At 54.1% G+C, this 17502-nt stretch overlaps 1 protein-coding gene across 2 annotated transcripts in view; it reads left to right on the top strand.

Moving 5' to 3' along the window:
• The window catches only part of FBN3 (fibrillin 3), a 53556-nt gene that overhangs the window by 19578 nt on the left and 16476 nt on the right, over positions 1–17502 (top strand). For both annotated transcript variants that reach the window (XM_047704754.1, XM_047704745.1), the window contains 15 exons: positions 364–489; positions 1786–1908; positions 2110–2232; positions 2674–2799; positions 2907–3029; positions 3994–4116; positions 4203–4364; positions 5252–5320; positions 6220–6345; positions 10971–11096; positions 11686–11835; positions 14249–14320; positions 16296–16421; positions 16699–16824; positions 17123–17248. In XM_047704754.1, the coding sequence (XP_047560710.1) occupies positions 364–489; positions 1786–1908; positions 2110–2232; positions 2674–2799; positions 2907–3029; positions 3994–4116; positions 4203–4364; positions 5252–5320; positions 6220–6345; positions 10971–11096; positions 11686–11835; positions 14249–14320; positions 16296–16421; positions 16699–16824; positions 17123–17248 (1827 nt within the window). The remainder of the gene's footprint in view (positions 1–363; positions 490–1785; positions 1909–2109; positions 2233–2673; positions 2800–2906; positions 3030–3993; positions 4117–4202; positions 4365–5251; positions 5321–6219; positions 6346–10970; positions 11097–11685; positions 11836–14248; positions 14321–16295; positions 16422–16698; positions 16825–17122; positions 17249–17502) is intronic.

Raw genomic sequence — 17502 nt, 5'->3', positions numbered from 1 at the left:
ATCAAATTAAGCAGGGAATTCTTTTACAGCTCCATACCCTTCTTACAGATCCACGCTGGCATAAAGGCTCAGACAAGGCCTGTAGCAGAAAAACCTGGCTCACTTCATTTAGCTCCGTGTGCTCTAAATGTATTCAGCCACAAAATCCTTTTGAGAACACATGCCGGATACGTGCCACAGAATACGCTGTGTCACGTGTTGACAGGACATTCCTAGTCGCCCGGTGGTGGAACCGGAAGGAGCTCCCCAGTCCTGGAGATGGACAGGGACAACCTCAACATGGGGGGCCATGTGGCAGGCCACGCAGCCAAGCTCACGCACCCTCTCCACTTTTTACCTGCTTCCTCTCCTGTCATCCCACAGACGTGAACGAGTGTGATCTGAGCCCTCACATTTGCCTCCACGGGGACTGTGAGAACACAGAAGGTTCCTTTGTCTGCCACTGCCAGCCCGGTTACGTCATCAGGAAGGGGGCCACGGGCTGCTCCGGTGAGTAGGCGGCCAGGGGTCCTTGGGTCTGCCCCTCCCCTCCGGGCTGAGTACAGCCAGACCTCATTCTTCTAGATTTGCATGCGTGGGGTCTTGTGTTAAAGCAGAAACAGGACCAGGTCAGGTTCCTCCGGGGCTCCCCTTGCACACAGCTCTGCAGTCCCAGGTGTCCCCGGCAGTGTCCCCAAGGAATGCCAGCCTGATGACTTAAGCGACACGGGTGCGAACATTCCAACATTTCAGCAGTCCTTGGTTCAGGCGCCTTGCGCTGCTGTCACGGTTTCATCCCAGCCTGGTGGCTCACAAGTGCGGAAGTGTATTCTCCCTCAAGAACGGTCCCCGGGGGCCAGAAACCTGCAATCAGTGTGTGCACAGGGTCGGTTCCTTCCTGGGGGTCTGAGGGGAGGATCTATCCTGCGCCTCTGCAGCCTTCTGGTGGTGGCCACCAGTCCTCGATGTTTCTTGGCTCGTAAATATGTCACTCCACTCTGTCTGTCTTCACCTGGGCTCTGTCTGGGTCTGGGTCCAAATTTCCCTCTTACAAGGATGCCAGTCATCGGATAAGGGTCTCCACAGTCCAGGAGGGCCCCATCCTAACTTGTTACATTTCCGAATAAGGGTCCAGTTCATTGGTTCCAGGAGTCAGGACTTGAATGTACCTTTTTGGAGGACAGAAATACACAGTTACACAGTTATCTGAACGCGTGTTAAGAGTCTCACGTTACAAAACGGCATCAAGCCCATGACTTTGTAGAGACTGTGGTTGATGTAAAATTAGCTTTTAAAATCCATTCGCCCAAGTAACAGTGCAGGGAGTGTAAAGAAATGACTAGTACCCAGTAGCTCACGTAGGTGGTGGGGGAACGCTGCGGAGGGTAGAAGGGCGAGGCAGACTGCAGACTTGGCTGCGGACTGGAGACTGGTTTAGAAGGAATCCTGCTTTAGAATGAGGACATACGCGTTAGGACCGTCACTCTTAAGGTCTAGGCTAAGTCTCTCTTGCTGCTATTTCAAACCACTGCAGGGCTGCTGGGAGTCATGCCTTTTAGGCTTTGGGGTTTCCTTCTGGGCTCTGGGGGAAGGTGGAAGCTACTGGAGTGGGGGGCAGGGCTTTCCGGGCCAGCCCTCCCCCAAGAGGGTCCTTGCTTTTCCCCTGCTGCTGCACTGTCTTCCCACTCTGCACCTGAGGCCCTATCCCTAGGCCCCAGGCCTTGTGGGGGTGCTGTGGGGCGGGAGGTGTCCTGCCGCCCTGCGCCTGCTCCTGATCCTCCCGTGACCAGTTTCTTCTCCTCGCAGACGTGGACGAGTGTGAGCTTGGGGGACACAGCTGTGACAGCCACGCTTCCTGCTTCAACGTCCCTGGGAGTTTCAGCTGCAGGTGTCAACCAGGCTGGGTGGGGGATGGCTTCGCATGTCACGGTGAGTGCCTGGGGCCAGGCGGTCTGGGCAGAACAGCAGAGGTAGGTCGGGGGCAGGGGGGAGAAGGGCACAGGGCAGGGGTGGCTGGGCAGGGGGGTGTCTGTGGGGGCTGGTCAGGGCCGAGATTGGAGGGTCTGCCTCCCTGCAGCCCCCCAATGCACACACTTCGGGGCTCCGGGCTCTGGGCTCCATGTCGTGCAGACCTAGATGAGTGTTCCTTCCCGGAGCACCGGTGCAGCCCGAGAGCTGACTGTCTGAATGCTCCCGGCTCCTACCGTTGCGTCTGCCGCCTTGGCTTCAGTGGGGACGGCTTCTCCTGTGAAGGTGAGAGCAGGACGGGGCCCGAGAGGGACAGTCATGAGGACTAGATTCCGAGGGGGTCACGGTGGTCAGCGGGCTTCCCGACCCACCCCGATCCACCGCCCACACCACACGCTGGGGTGCTGGAGAGGACGTGCATTCAGCCCACGGGGCCACACACCCGGCCCAGCATCACAGAGCGCTGTCTTCTCCCCTGGACTCCGGACGCACGGAGCCTTCAGGATGTGGGGACAGGAACACTCGCTTCCTTCCCCAGACCCTTCCACCTGGGTCCTGCATCACCAAGTCCCCCGTCTCCCTGAGCTGGGGTCCGAGTTCCCAGAGCGGTTTGCCTGCTCCCTGGGCCCCTGGGTGACCACAGAGGGTTTGACTGGAGCCATCTGCCCACCCTGTGTGGGTCCCGGCCAGCTGGCCCCCAGCCCTCTGCCTCTCGGGGTCCCGCAGACAGGGACGAGTGTGCTGAGGACGTGGACCTCTGCGAGAACGGGCAGTGCCTCAATGCCCCAGGCGGGTACCGCTGTGAGTGCGAGATGGGTTTCAGCCCCACAGAGGACCACCGTGCCTGCCAGGGTGAGGCCTGGGGCTGCCGGGCTGGGGGACGCAGCAGGCGGGTCCCGGCGAGCAGGGCACCAGGAGCAGGCTGCCGGGAGAGGCGGGCTGACCTGGGGCCCCCACAGATGTGGACGAGTGCATTCTCGGGAACCTCTGCATGTTCGGGAGCTGCGAGAACCTGCCTGGAATGTTCCGCTGTGCCTGCAGTGGGGGCTATGAGCTGGACCAAAGCGGGGGCAACTGCACAGGTGTGGGGTCAACCAGGCTGCAGGTGTGGGCGGGCGCTGGGCTCACCGACCCCTGCCCTCAGACCTTCTCGAATGTCCTGTTCTGCGGGGGGGCTCACTGCCCCCACTGATTCCTGTTCCCATTGACCTGTCATCTCTCATCTCCTGAATGAATGCAGTGAAGGGACAAAGGTGTGCTCCCTCCACTGCAGTCGTCGGAATGGTCTCTTACTGTTGCGCTTAAAACGGGGCTCAGCAAACTCTTCCAGCAAAGGACTAGCTAGGAAATTCGTGGCTTTCCAGCCATACAGTCCTTGTCACAGCTCCTCAGAGGCCTTGTACCTGGAGGCAGATACAGGCAGTATGTAAATGAGTGGGCATGGATGTGTGCCAATAAAACTTTATTTACATGAACAGGCAGGGGGCCGGATTTGGCCCCCAGATAAGAGTCTGCCAATCCCTGGTTTGAAAACATGTTCTAAATGTTGGCTTTGTGGGCGCCTGGGTGGCTCAGTGGGTTAAGCCGCTGCCTTCGGCTCAGGTCATGATCTCAGGGTCCTGGGATCGAGTCCCACATCGGGTTCTCTGCTCAGCAGAGATCCTGCTTCCCTCTCTCTCTCTCTGCCTGCCTCTCCATCTACTTGTGATCTCTCTCTGTCAAATAAATAAATAAAATCTTTTTAAAAAATAAATAAATAAATAAATGTTGGCTTTGTATGATAGCTGCACGGAAGCCAGGGCACAGGGAACTTTCTAGGGGCAAACCTCTATGCCAAGTGGAACAGAGCCGGGAGGAGATGGGGTTGGACAGGGCAGAGCAGCCCCCGCAGGCTGCTGTCCCCTCAGGCTTTCTTCCCAGGGGAGGACGCGGCCTCGCCCCACAACCCCACATCCGACACTGAGGGTTTCAGCTTCCCAGGAGGAAGGCAGGAGGGAAGGGGGTCAAGGGAGGGCTCCCCGCTGACGGTGCCCCCCTACTCCACAGATGTCAATGAGTGCGCAGACCCCGTGAACTGCATCAATGGCCTGTGTGTCAACACCCCTGGAAGCTACCTCTGCCACTGCCCCCAGGATTTTGAGCTGAACCCCAGCAGGGTGGGCTGTGTGGGTGAGTAAGCCTCCGCTCCGCCTGGGGCTCTCACGGCAGGTGAGCTGGGCGTACCACTCGCTAACTGCCCCTTTCTGCCTGTTCAGACACCCGAGTCGGGAACTGCTTCCTGGACACGCACGACCGGGGCGACGGCGGCATCTCCTGCGCTGTGGAGGTCGGGGCTGGCGTCAGCCGTGCGTCCTGCTGCTGTTCCCTGGGATGGGCCTGGGGCAACCCCTGTGAACTGTGCCCGATGGCCAACACCAGTGAGTCCCTGAGTGGGGGGACACAGGCGAGCAGGCCTCAGGACTCAGGGCGTCACCTTTGCTACGGGAGGGACCCTGAGAACCAGAGAGGGAGAGGGGCTGTCCTGGGTCGCACAGCACGTTGACAGTTCATTGGCTGTGCCTCTCTTAATGCCATTCCTTCTTGCAAGTTTTCTGTTTCCATTCACTTGTTTCCTCGGTCCAGCAGCAAACAATGGGAGTTCCTCTCTGTCCTGTGCAAGGGGCTGGGGACCCAGGGAAGGATGAGCCACAGCCCTGCACACTGCCTCACACCCATAAACCAGTGGTCCCTGGGCTGCGGAAGTAGAGTGATTCTAAGGGTTTGTTTGAGGCTCAGTGATGGCCGTGGTGAGGAAGAGGGTAAGGGAAGCCTTCCCAGGATAAGGGGCTTAAATGAGGTTTTGAAGGATGAGTAGGAGTTTTCTAGGCAGAGCAGGGGGAAGGGTGTGCGATGCAGTGGGAATAACATGTGCAAAGGCCTCAGGTTCACACACCCGTCCACCTGTTCAGGTGTGTGTGTATGTCTCTGTGTGTGTGTCTGTGTGTCCGTGATGTCCATGGTCTTTCTTTCAATGGGGAAATTTGCAGTCGCACTGGTCTGCTTTTGGGTCAGAAAACATTTCCTCTCTCCATGCTCAGCTACTAGCACACAGTTCATCAGTTCGCATGTTAGATGTGAACATATTTACACACACACACACACACACAGCCCATCATCCCAGATGGGCTAGGGTCTCTTGGCTGCAAAAGGCTGAGGAGGTAAAGGGTTGTAATTGGTTTAGTAGCGGGGTGCAGGGCCCTCCAGGACCCCAAGTCCCCTGCCCCCTCTGGGCTCTGCCCTTCAGAAGCACCTGTTTCCCTTGCAGCCGAGTACAGAACCTTGTGCCCAGGGGGCGAGGGCTTCCGGCCCAACCCCATCACCGTCATCCTGGAAGGTGAGTTTCTGGCAGACCATCCACCCACGTACCCACTGATCGACCTTCGTCTCACCCCAGCTTCACCAAAGCACAGCCATAGGGGCCCCAGCCCTTCCTGCCTGAAGGCCAGGCTGTGATACTAAACTGTTCTAGTTTGTGGTGATTTTTTTTTTAATCCACCCCTTCTTCCACCTGTTGGTCTGTGGGCCCATCCTCCCGTCCATTGTCCATCCACCGTCCATCCATCCACTCCTCCTTCCCCCACCCATCCCACCATTCCATCCATCCATCCATTCATCTTGTCATCGACCTACTTGCTTCTTCAGGCACTACTTTTTCTGTGCATCCATCCATCTTCCTATCGAGTGGTCCCCTACCCAGTGACCCATCCCTCCATGCATGCAACCATTCTTTTTTTAAAGTAAGCTCGACGTCCAAAGTGGGGCTTGAACTCATGTCCCTGAGATCAAGAGTCAATGCTCTACCAACCAGCCAGCCAGGTGCCCCTCATCCCTCCATCCTTTTATGTACAGGGGGTGATAAGATTGGAGAGGAGGAACCAGGTGATGGATGGATGGATGGATGGATGGTTGGTTTGGATGGATGGGAGGATGGATGGATGGATGGATGGATGGATGGATGGATGGATGGTTAGTTTGGATGGATGGGAGGATGGACTAGGAAATGAAGAGAAAGGGGATGAATTCAGGGTGACACTGGCCCAAAACAGTCGAGGTGAAGCCTCCAAGATCAGCCCTGGCCTGAACCCTCCAGAGAGCCAACGGCTCTCAGGTATTCTCGAAGAAGCAGGTCGGCTCTCCTTGGCCCCCCCGGAGAGCCCAGGGCAGGGCATTGGCATCCCCAGAGGCCTCTGCTTGGGCTTAGCTTCCAAGCGCGGCTCCCTCACTCCCTGACAGACATTGACGAGTGCCAGGAGCTGTCTGGGCTGTGCCAGGGGGGCAACTGTGGCAACACGTTTGGCAGCTTTGGGTGCACATGCCCCCCTGGCTACCACCTCAATGGGGACACCCGCACCTGTGAGGGTGAGTATGCACCCCACCCCCAGCCTTCCTCCCTAGCTGCACATTTGTCCTCAGGTGCTGGGTCCTGAAATGCCCCTAGGGGCCAGCTCACCTGCCTTGCTGCTGGTGGCGGGGTGAGGGGGCATCGGAAGGGCGGGGAAGGCTTCCTGGGATCCTTCTAGCTGCCCTCTGCTCTGCTGCCTCCCTCTGACTTCCTACACACTCAGAAACAGCCTGGCTTTGCTATAGCAGCGATGCCCTCCCTCCTTGGGGCAAAAGCTGACAGAGGCCCAGCGCTGGGAGTGGGAAGGGACAGACGCAGAGGGAGTAGCCACACTGTTCCTTCAAGCAGTGCTTTGCCTGCCTCCTTCCTGCTTGCTAAGTGCATCGTAGTAACAGCCAGCAGGTACCCAGAGTCTGTGCATGTCACCCCTGCACCGAGCTTCTGCCGTTGTCATCTGTTCATTCACCACAACAGCCCCATGAGGCCATGTTCCTCTTATGATCCCATTTTTCAGATGCAGAAACTAAGGCTCAGGGAGATAAGTGACTTGTCCAGACGCACTAGCTAGTAAGTGAGGGAAACCCAAACATCTTGGTCCTTGAGTCTGAGCTCTTCCAGTACAGTATACCAAGTCTGTCTATCCATCCACCCATCTGTCCATCCACCCACCCATCCATCCCTTTATCTATCCACCCACCCACCCGTCCATCATCCATCCATCCATCCCTCTATCCATCCATCCATCCATCCCTTCATCCATCCATCCACACTCATCCGTCCATCCGTCCATCCATCCCTCTATCCATCCATCCATCTGTCCATCCACCCATCTACCTATTCATCCATCCTTCCCTCTGTGTATCCACCCATCCGTCCACCCATCCACCAATTCATTCTATCTCTCCCTTTCAACAATATCGATTGAACGCCTACATGCAGCCAGACACCGACACCAGTGCACAAGGACAGGATATGTATCTTCTTTCTCAGAGCAGTGCTGCTTAGAAACTCAAGGAAATGGGGAAAGAAAAGAGAAATCTAAGATCCACACACTGATTTCCATTGTACATGGAGGTGGAAGCTGTCACACCTTCAAGAATCAGAACCCAGATACTTGAAATATACTTCATTCCTCTCTACCTCCCCTGTCCCTTAGGATATCAAGGGAGAAAGAGAAATGCCCCAGGTAGCTTGCCTGGGTCGCTCAGTCAGTTAAATGTCTGCCTTCGGCTTGGGTAATGATCTCAAGGTCCTGGCATGGAGTCCTGCATCAGGCTCCCTGCTCAGCAGGAAGTTTGCTTCTCCCTCTCCCTCTTCCTCTGCCCCTCCCCCTACTCATTCTCTTTCTCTCTCTCTCAAATAAATAAAATATATTTTCTTAAAAAGTCCTATCAAAAAATAAAGATCACAGGGCCAGCAGACTTGAACCTGAATGTTGACCTTGGATGTGCAGCCTTGCAGGACTAGCAGTGTGCTTGAGGGCTACAGTCCTCTCAGCCCTTCCCAGCAGTCAGACTCAAGGGATGGGACTTGTGCAGTAGCACAGAACGCTGTTCTCCGAAGGGCCCACACTTGGCTTAATGCTTGGCTATTGCCATCTTGAAATTCTTCGTGAGAATTCTTCATTCTATCTCCAACAAGGAAGCCCTCGTCTTCATTTTGCCATGGGCATGTTCTGTAGCGGTAGCTGGTCCTTGTCGAATGTAGGTCTCACTTCTGGAATTGCTGGGTTGTATGGTGATTCTGTTGACTCTTCTGTTTTGGGTGAGGAATTGCCAAACTGTTTTCTGCAGTAGCTAAGCATTTTACGTGCTCACCAGCAATGTGCAAGGGTCCCAGTTTCTTCACATCCTCATCAACACCGGTATTTTCCGTTGCTCAGTTATACTGTCTAAGGGGTGTGAAGTGGCATCTCATTGTGGTTTTGATCTGCAGTCCCCTGATGACTAATGACTAATGAGCATCTTTTCATATGCTTATTAGTCATTCATATATCTTTGGAGTAGTATCTGTTCATGCCTTCTGCCCATTTTTACATAGGGTTGTTTGTCTTTTTGTTGTTGAATTGTGAGAGCTCTTTATATATTCTGGAGCCTGGGTGGCTCTATCTTCAGCTCAGGTCATGATCCCAGACTAGAGGCTGGGCTCGAGTCCTGCAGTGGGCAGGGAGCCTGCTTCTCCCTCTCCCTCTAGCCTTCCCCTCTGCTCGTGTGCACGCTCTCTCTTTCTCTCTCTCTCAGATAAATAAAATCTTAAAAAAAAAAAAAAGATCCTTATCAGACCTCTGACTTGCAAATAGTTTCTCCCATTCTGTAGTTGGCTTTTCACTTTCTTGATGTCCTTTGATGCGCAACAGGCTTTAATTCTGATGAGGCCCTATTTATCTGGGTTTTTCCTTTCTTCCACAGCTGTGCATTTGGTATCATCTAGGATCCATTGCCAAATACAGGCAATGTCTTGCAGTTATGCCTTTTTCTATGAGTTTTATCATTTTAGCTCTTATATTTAGGACCCCTACTTCTTGGGAGTTAACTTTTGCATATGGTGTCAGGGAGGGATCCAACTTCCTTCTTTTGCATGTGATTTCCAACTGTCCCCACATGGCTTGTGAAAGAGACTCATCTTCCCCCCCATTGAATGGTCTTGGCTCCCCTGTTGAAAATCACATGACATATGGTTAATTTCTGGACTCTCAATTCTATTCTGTGGATTTATATGTCTACCCTTGTGCCAGCGCCCCACTGTCCTGATTACGGGAGCATTGTAAGTTTCAAAATTAGGACGTGTGAGCCCTCCCAACTTTATTTTTCCTTCAAGATGGTTTTGGGTATCCCCTGCAATTCCATATGAATTCAGGATCAGCTCTTCCATTCTTGCAAAAGTCATTGGGATTTCGAACGGCTTGCATTGAAACTGGAGATTGCTTTGGTAACTACTCCCCTTTCAACAGTGTCAAATCTTCTGACCCATGGACACAGGGTCTTTCCATTTCTATAGGTCTTTTTTTTTTTTTTAAGATTTTATTTATTTATTTGACAGACAGAGATCACAAGCAGGCAGAGAGGCAGGCAGAGAGAGAGAGAGAGGGAGAAGCAGGCTTCCTGCTGAGCAGAGAGCCCGATGCTGGGCTCGATCCCAGGCCCTGGGATCATGACCTGAGCCGAAGGCAGAGGCTTCAACCCTATGAGCCACCCAGGCGCCCCTCTATAGGTCTTTTTAAAATTTTTCTTTTTGTGGTGATCTTTGGCAGTTTTCAGTGTTCAACTCTTGCACCTTTCTGTTGAAACTTATTCCTAGGTATTTAATTTTTTGGACGTGATTAGAAGCAGAATTTTCCAGTTTCCTCTTCGATTTCTCACTAACATGATACAGGAATAAGGCTGATACTTGTGTGTTGGTCTTATCTGCCGCAATTATATTGACCTCACTTGTTAATTAGCCCTAACAGGTTTTGTTCTGTGGATTTTTTTTAAAGACTTTGTTGTTTTTAAGTCATCTCTACACTCCATGTGGGACTTGAACTCACAACCCCAAGATCAGGCGTCACCCGCTCTACCCACGGACCCAGCCAGGCGCTCCTTTGTCTTGTGCATCCTTTAGGCCATCTTACACATCACATTCCATGGTTGTGAGTTTTCGCCTGGATTCCAGAGTTCTGCAAAAGTTGATTTCATCAGCTTTTGCCAGCTCAGTAGATTTTGTGGAGGAACAGGAGCTGGCATTCCTCACTCTGCCCTCTTTGAGGACGCCGCTCCTAGCGTGCTGATATTTCCACCTCCTGTTTTTGCACAGCCTACTAGCTAAGAATGCTTTTTACATTTTTTAAATGGTTGGAGAAAATCAAGAGAAGAATAGTATTTTGCAGTATGTGAAAAGTACATGAAATTCGCATTTCAAGTTTCAAAAATCGAGTGTTATTGGAACGCAGGCATGCTGATTTCCCTCCCTCCCTCCCTTTCTTTCCTTCTTTCTTTCCATTTTATTTCTTTATTTGAGAGAGCACTAGCAGGGGGTCGGAGGGGAAAGCAGGCTCCTCAGTGAGCAGAGAGCCCGATGCAGGGCTCGATCCCAGGACCCTAGATCAGGACCTGAGCCGAAGGCAGACATTCAACCAACTGAGCCACCCAGGCACCCCGCCATGCTGATTTCTTTACCTATTATCTGTGGCTCTTCTCATACCGCAGGCACAGAGTAAATGGGTGTCAGAGACCGCTATTTGGCTTGCAAAACAAAAAAGTTTACTCTCTGCTTTTTGGAAAAATCTGCTGCTCCTGGATTAGAAAACTGATCAGACTGAGAGTCCTTTTTTTCCAAAAATACTTGATGCATGCATGGGATGCTTGCTTCCTGTCACCTCTCATTAGGAAGCACACGGCTGCCCCATTCTTGGTGATCATGTAATTGACTCATGGGCTCAGGTGTTATTTTTTTCTTACTAGCTTAATTGAAGTGAGATCTCAGTAAACTTTTTTTTCCCCCCACTTACTTCCATATTGGGTCTCCCCATATCACTAAGATGCCTGCACCCTTTAAGCTAATCTTGAAACCAAGTTCAAGCCCATGATGAAGTGGCTCCATCAGATCCAGATCTGGGGTGGGGTTATATAAACAACTCCCGGATGCTCCCCTCCCTCCCCTGCAGACATCGACGAATGCTCTGCACACTCGGACATCTGTGGCCCCGGGACCTGCTACAACACCCTGGGGAACTACACCTGTGTCTGCCCGGCGGAGTACCTGCAAGTCAATGGTGGCAACAACTGCATGGGTATAAAATATGATGACTGGGGAGACAATATAGTTGTGGGAAAAACACTTGGGTGTGGGAGGGACTTCTCGGAGTCTCCATGCTTTGAAAGAGTGCACAGAGGTGTGTTTAGGGGAATAGAAAGATGGATGGTGAGTGTATGAGTGGCTGGTCAGCAGCAGAGAAGAAGATGCAGGACTTGGGGGCTCAGGGCTGCCATGTATGGTTGTTCAGGTTGTGCACTGCCCCAAAAAAACTAGACTATAGGGCGCCTGGGTGGCTCAGTGGGTTAAAGCCTCTGCCTTCGCCTCGGGTCATGATTCCAGGGTCCTGGGATCGAGCCCCATATCGGGCTCTCTGCTCAGCAGGGAGCCTGCTTCCCTTCCTCTCTCTCTGTCTGCCTCTCTGCCTACTTGTGTTCTCTGTCAAATAAACAAAATCTTAAAAAAAAAAAAAAACGACTATAAATGACACCTCATGTGTCTTGGGGGAGAGACATCAAGCCAGTTATTTTCAAATGGATCCATTAATGAGTTCTCAGCTCTCTGGCTGTCTCTTCCTCTGGCTCAGTTATCTTTCATCCACACCCCTCTTCCTAACCCGACTGCAGACATGAGGAAGAGCATCTGCTTCCGGCACTATAATGGCACGTGTGGAAATGAGCTGGCCTTTAACGTTACCCGGAAGATGTGCTGCTGCTCATACAACATTGGCCAGGCCTGGAACAGACCCTGTGAGGCCTGCCCCACTCCTGCCAGCTGTGAGTACCCTCCCCCACCTTCTTTCCAGCTTGGTCCTTGTTAGTGCAGTATTTAAGGGGGCACACCCTGCTTAGGGCACCCAGATTAGCCCTGATCCTACATTACTCTGATGAGGGCTGAAGAGTTTCAGTTATGTCTAGTTGGTGTATGGAAATCATCACTCTTAGGGTGAGCAAAGCATCCTTCCTTCTGTTTTGCACATTTGGGAAATTCAGAATGGGTCAGCGAAGCCTATATTTGTGGTAAAGATCCTTGAGCAGGGGAAGGGGCAGACTCAGGGAAGCTCTGGTGAGGACTGCTAAAATGTTGGTTGTAATGAAGAAGGGGGTTCCGGGCAGGGAACAGCATGAGCAAAGGCCTGGAGCTAGCACTGAGCCCCCAACCACACTAGCAGCTGGAACGAGAGCTAATGGAATGATCTGGCAGCCGGCCCAGGTATCAGAAAGAGCCGAAAGAGGAGGGCAGTGAAAGTGGGCAATGAGGAGGTTAAAGTATTAGTTCTGGGGGCTGAATGTGTCCCCCAAATTCATATGTTTGAGCCCAGATCTCCAGTGCGGTGGTGTTAGAAGGTGAGGCCTGGGGGGAGGGGATTAGGTCCTGCAGGGGGAGTCCTCCTGAATGGCATGAGCGGACAGGGAAAGCAGGTGATCTCCACCACATGAGGACAGAGCGGGAAAACAGCCAGTATGAACCAGGAGGTGGCTCTCACCAGACTCCGAATTCTTGGACTCCCAGCCTCCAGAACTGTCCGAAATACATGTCTGCTGCTTTGGCAAACTCCCACCCCCAACCACCGCCACCACCACCCCGCAGCCCACTCTGGCTAAGACAGGTGGTTTCCTAGGGCTGCAGCAACAAATGACCACAGACTTTGTGGCTTAAAAAACCCAGGAATTCATTTTCTCCCAGTTCTGAAGACTGGAAGTCAGAAGCCAAGGTGTCAGGTGTCGGAGGGGGCCATGCCCCCTCCAGATGTCCTAGGTTCGAATCTGTCCTTGCTTCTTTCAGCTTCTGGGGGGCTCTGGGCATCCTTTGTGTCTGTCCCCAATCTCTGCTTTCACCCTCACATGACTTCTTAGCTCCGAGGCTCTGTGTGTCTCTCCTTTCCTTATAAGGCCACCAGGCTTTGCATTCTGGGCCCACCGTAATCCAGGATGATGACATCTTTTTAAATTTTATTTTATTTTATTTATTTATTTGACAGAGAGAGAGAGAGATCATAAGCAGGCAGAGGGAGAAAGGGGGAAGCAGGCTCCTCACTGAGCAGAGAGCCTGAGGCGGGCCTCGATCCCAGGACCCTGAGATCATGACCTGAGCCGAAGGCAGAGGCTTAACCACTGAGCCACCCCCAGGATGGCCTCATCTTATCTTGATTCCATCTGCAAGGACACTGTTTCCCCAAACAGTCACACTCAGGGGTTCTGGGTGGACACAAACTTGGGGGACAGTGAGTGTCCATCCAGGGCAGGGCGATGGAGAGGGGATGGTTACTGGGCACTTCTGGGAAGGTGCACATGTTCCGGGTTCTAGGAAACAAGATTGGGCAGACCCAAGCTTGTGCAGGCTGCGGGGGAAGCTGCAAACCGCCAGCTCTGGTCAGGAGATTGTCAAGACAGATCAAAGGTCACCCTTAAGTTGGATGCTGGGACTTGGGTATCTACCCGGATCTCACGCACCTGAAACTGAGCTGCCGGTAGATTCTGACAAGGCAGGAGTCCACGCCAGCCAGGGGTCCATTCTCATCACGATGCAGATGGAAGAGTGAGTGGGAGCCAGGGCAGGCCCCCGGGGAGAGATGGCAAGGGGACACTGCGCTGCCCCGGTGGGGGCGGGGGGAGGGGAGCCCAAGGACAGTGCCATCAGCTGTCCGGTGCCAGCATGGTGGGTGAGCAGGGAGCCCCAGGGAGCCTTCCCTGTGGGCTGCCCTGAGTCCTCAAGGCTGAAGTGGGCTTTGCTAGGGAACAGCAAAGGGAACAGTATGTGCAAAGTTCTGATGGCATGGCAGAGTAGGGCATCTCCTGATGTGTAATGAAATCAGTGTGATGGGAGGGCAGGAGTTACTGCTGGAGTCATAGGGCCAGAGGGGAAGGACTTGAGGTCCAAACTGAAGAGTCTACCTATTCTGGGGAGGACAGCGGGGCATGGGTGGTGGTGTTTGTGCAGGGGAGAGATGAGCGAGGCCACATTCTCTGCGTCTCTGTGTTGGAAGATCACACTGCCAGGTGGACGGCTGCCCATTGCCCCTTCAGTGCGGTCAAGGCACAGGGAGGGAGAGGGACTAGTTATCGGGAGGCCAGATGTGGGCTGGGCTGCAGGGGTTGGAGGAGGCAATGGGGGGAGATCAGGAAGAGGAGGTGTCCTCCCTGGGATCCTACAGCTCCAACATCCTCTGCCCCGTTCTCCTTTGCCCAGTGGACTACCAGCTCCTGTGCGGACACCAGGCCCCCGGCTTCGTCATTGACATCCACACAGGGAAGCCCCTCGGTGAGTGACCGTGGCCCCCCGCCCAGAGCCCCAGGTCTCTCTGTCCCCAGAGCCCTGACCTCTCCCTTCCGCGCACGCTTACCCCATGCTCCCGCACTTCCAACTCCCCAGACCAGGCCAGGAGTCCTGTCGCCAAACGCTGCCCTTTATTTGAGAGGGAAAAAAAAGTATTTTTATCAAGTTGTTACTCATTTTTTAAAATTCTGATAAAACACACACAACACGGTATTTACCATCTTAACCATTGTTTAGTGCACAGCTCAGGGACGTGAAGCACACATTGTCATGCAACTACCCACACTCTGTGTCTCCAGAACTTTCCATTTCCCCAAACAGACTCTGTCCCCATGAAGCACGGACTCCCCAGCCCTGGCTCCCACCATCTCCTCTCTGTCTCTGGGGACAGGACAACTCCGGGGACTTCCTGGGAGTGGGGTCCTACGGGATGCGTCCTTCTGGGTCTGGCTTCTGTCACCGAGCACAATGTCCCTAAGGTTCATCCATGTTGTAGCAGGGTCAGAACACTTCCGTTCTGACTACACAAGGTTCTGTACAGTCTAGTCCCCACATGCCACATTTTAGCCGTGCGGAGTCGAACTAACGAACCCATGTCCAGCCATTTTCGCCCCATGGAGGTGTCCTCCTTATTTGAAACAATAAGAACACGGCAGGTGCAGTGACTGTTGTCAAACCAAAGTCCCCTTCACACTCCCACAGTTCCCATGCCTTATGTCCCCCAGGGGTTTCTAGATCCTTCTTCATGCTTTTCAGTATACATCGTGGTCCCCACTGAAAATGTATGGCAATGTTTTCTGGGGAGTGTGAGATGTTATCATTCTAGAATGCCCTACATAGTGGTCAGCCACTCACCTTTTGTCAGCCAGCCATGAGTAGTGGAGCCCTGGGCAGGTTACTGCCTGCCGTGCGGCTCCTCTGGACCTGCTTTGTGGCATTCTGTGGGTGGACCCGTCCCCCTTCATGAGCCCGTTCCCCCTGGATGGGCACTGGGTTCCCTTTTCCTACAGTTGACCCTTGAGCAGCGCAAGGGGAAGGAGCACCAAAGCCTGTGCAGTCAAAACTCCATATGTATTGCTTGACTCCCCCATCACTCAGCTATTAGTCTGCCTGACCGGAAGCCTTACTGATGGGGTAAATAGCAGATTAATGCTTATTTCGCACGTTGTGTGTATAATACGCTGCATTTCTACAATAAAGTAAGCTAGGGTCCAAAAAACCTTATTAAGAAAAGCAGGAGGAAAGTACTGCATTTCTATAAAAACTAAACACTGCTGCATCAGTGGCCCCTTGTGGTTTGAACCTGCACTGTTTAAGTGACAACTGTATACATAACAGCTTCAGTGGGATTTAACTCACACATCTCACACTTGGCCCAGCTCAAGTACAGTTCTGGGGTTCCCCGTGTCTTCACAGAGGGGTGCAGCCAGCACCAGGATCTAAGTTCAAATATCTTCATCAAGCCAAACAAAACAAAACAAAGCAAAACCCTCCCCGTGAGCGGTCACTCCCCGTTTTGTCCTCCCCCAGCCCCTGGCATCCGCGGTTCTCCTTTCTGTGCCTGTGGATTCCCTCTTGTGGGCATTTCACACCCCTGGGGTTGTATGGTACAGGTTCTTGCATCGGCTTCCCTCACCAAGCTGCGTGCCTTCGAGGCTGGTCCATGCTGTGACCCCCAGGAGGCACAGGCAGCCTTGCTGGGCCGCAGCAGGTGGGTTTTCATCCGGGAGACACATGCACCTCCTGCTCTTGGTCCCGCATCCTGCTCTCTCTCTGGTGGCAGAGGGATTTTGGCCACCACAGAATCCTTGGTTCTGGGCTGCAGGGGTGGGAGGAGGTGGCCAGACTGTGCGGGGTGGGGGGGGTGTGGGGAGGCGTGAGCCAGGAGGAGCCTGGCTCAGGGCCCCTCTGGATGCTCCCTGGGGCTGGGCTGCCCCTGACAGGTGACGCTCTCCCCCAGACATCGACGAATGTGGGGAGATCCCTGCCCTCTGTGCCGGTGGCATTTGCATCAACCAGATTGGGAGCTTCCGGTGCGAGTGCCCTGCCGGCTTCCACTATGATGGCGTGCTGCTGGTCTGCGAAGGTGCCACCTGCCCGACCTCCCCAGCCCTGGGTGGGAGGCTGCTCCCCCACCGCGTGCGCTCCGGACGTGTCATTTAAGCGCCATAAGCCTCAGTTTCCCTTTCTGTAGAATGGGGCTCATGCCTGTCCAGGGGCCTCCATCCCACATCACCGCTCTCCTTTGGGTTCCTGCCACTCCCAGAGGGAGTCCCCGCTCTGAAGCCTGGGGCAGGGTGTGGGGCTGGATTCCAGCAGGGAGGCCTCCCCCCGCACTCCTCCCCGTTGGCTGTGTTCCGCAGACAGGAACGAGTGTGCCGTCGGGGCGGGCCCCTGCCAGCAGAACGCCGACTGCGTCAACATCCCCGGCAGCTACCGCTGCGCGTGTGCCCGAGGGTACAAGCTGTCACCTGGCGGGGCTTGCGTGGGTGAGCGGGGACCCCAGCAGGGTGCAGGGTGGGGGCTGAGGGTGTGGGGTATGGGACAGAGTGACCTGAGTAGGGCATGGTTCTACGGGCTGTGCCACGGGGTGGCAGGGATGCCGAGCACCTGTTAATGGGGTGGGGGGTGGAACAGGAGCCTGGTGCTAGCAGCAGCTTGAATGGGGGGCTTCCCCATCATGGTGCATGAGGGCTCAGCAAACTCTGTGTGTGCGTGTGTGTGTGTGCACATGCATGCATGCAGAGGAGGGGTTCTGGGGACACCACACTGCCTGCCTTCCCCCAGGACGGAACGAGTGTTGGGAGATCCCAGACGTCTGTAGCCACGGTGACTGCATAGACACAGAGAACAGCTACATGTGCCTCTGCCACCGTGGCTTCCGGGCCTCGGCGGACCAGACCCTGTGCACAGGTGAGAGTCCCTTCCCACTTCCTCCTGGAGAGCGAGGCTGCCCAGTGAGGCTGGGGTGGCGGCCACAAGTCTGCACCTCCCCTGGGGTGAGGTCTGTGTTTTCATCCACCTGGTTCACAGACAGACCCAGCTTCGAGTCCCGGCACTTGAGAGCTTGGGTAAATGACTTATTCATGCCCCTGGGCCTCAGTTTGCAAAACGAGAGTGATAAATAGGTCCAGGGGCACTTTCAGCCATCACCCCCCAGGTGTCCC

The sequence above is a fragment of the Lutra lutra genome, chromosome 1 (genome assembly GCF_902655055.1).
Source record: "Lutra lutra chromosome 1, mLutLut1.2, whole genome shotgun sequence".
NCBI lineage: Eukaryota > Metazoa > Chordata > Mammalia > Carnivora > Mustelidae > Lutra > Lutra lutra.
Note: the sequence above shows the minus strand (reverse complement) of the source record. Positions and strands in the feature narration are given on the sequence as shown.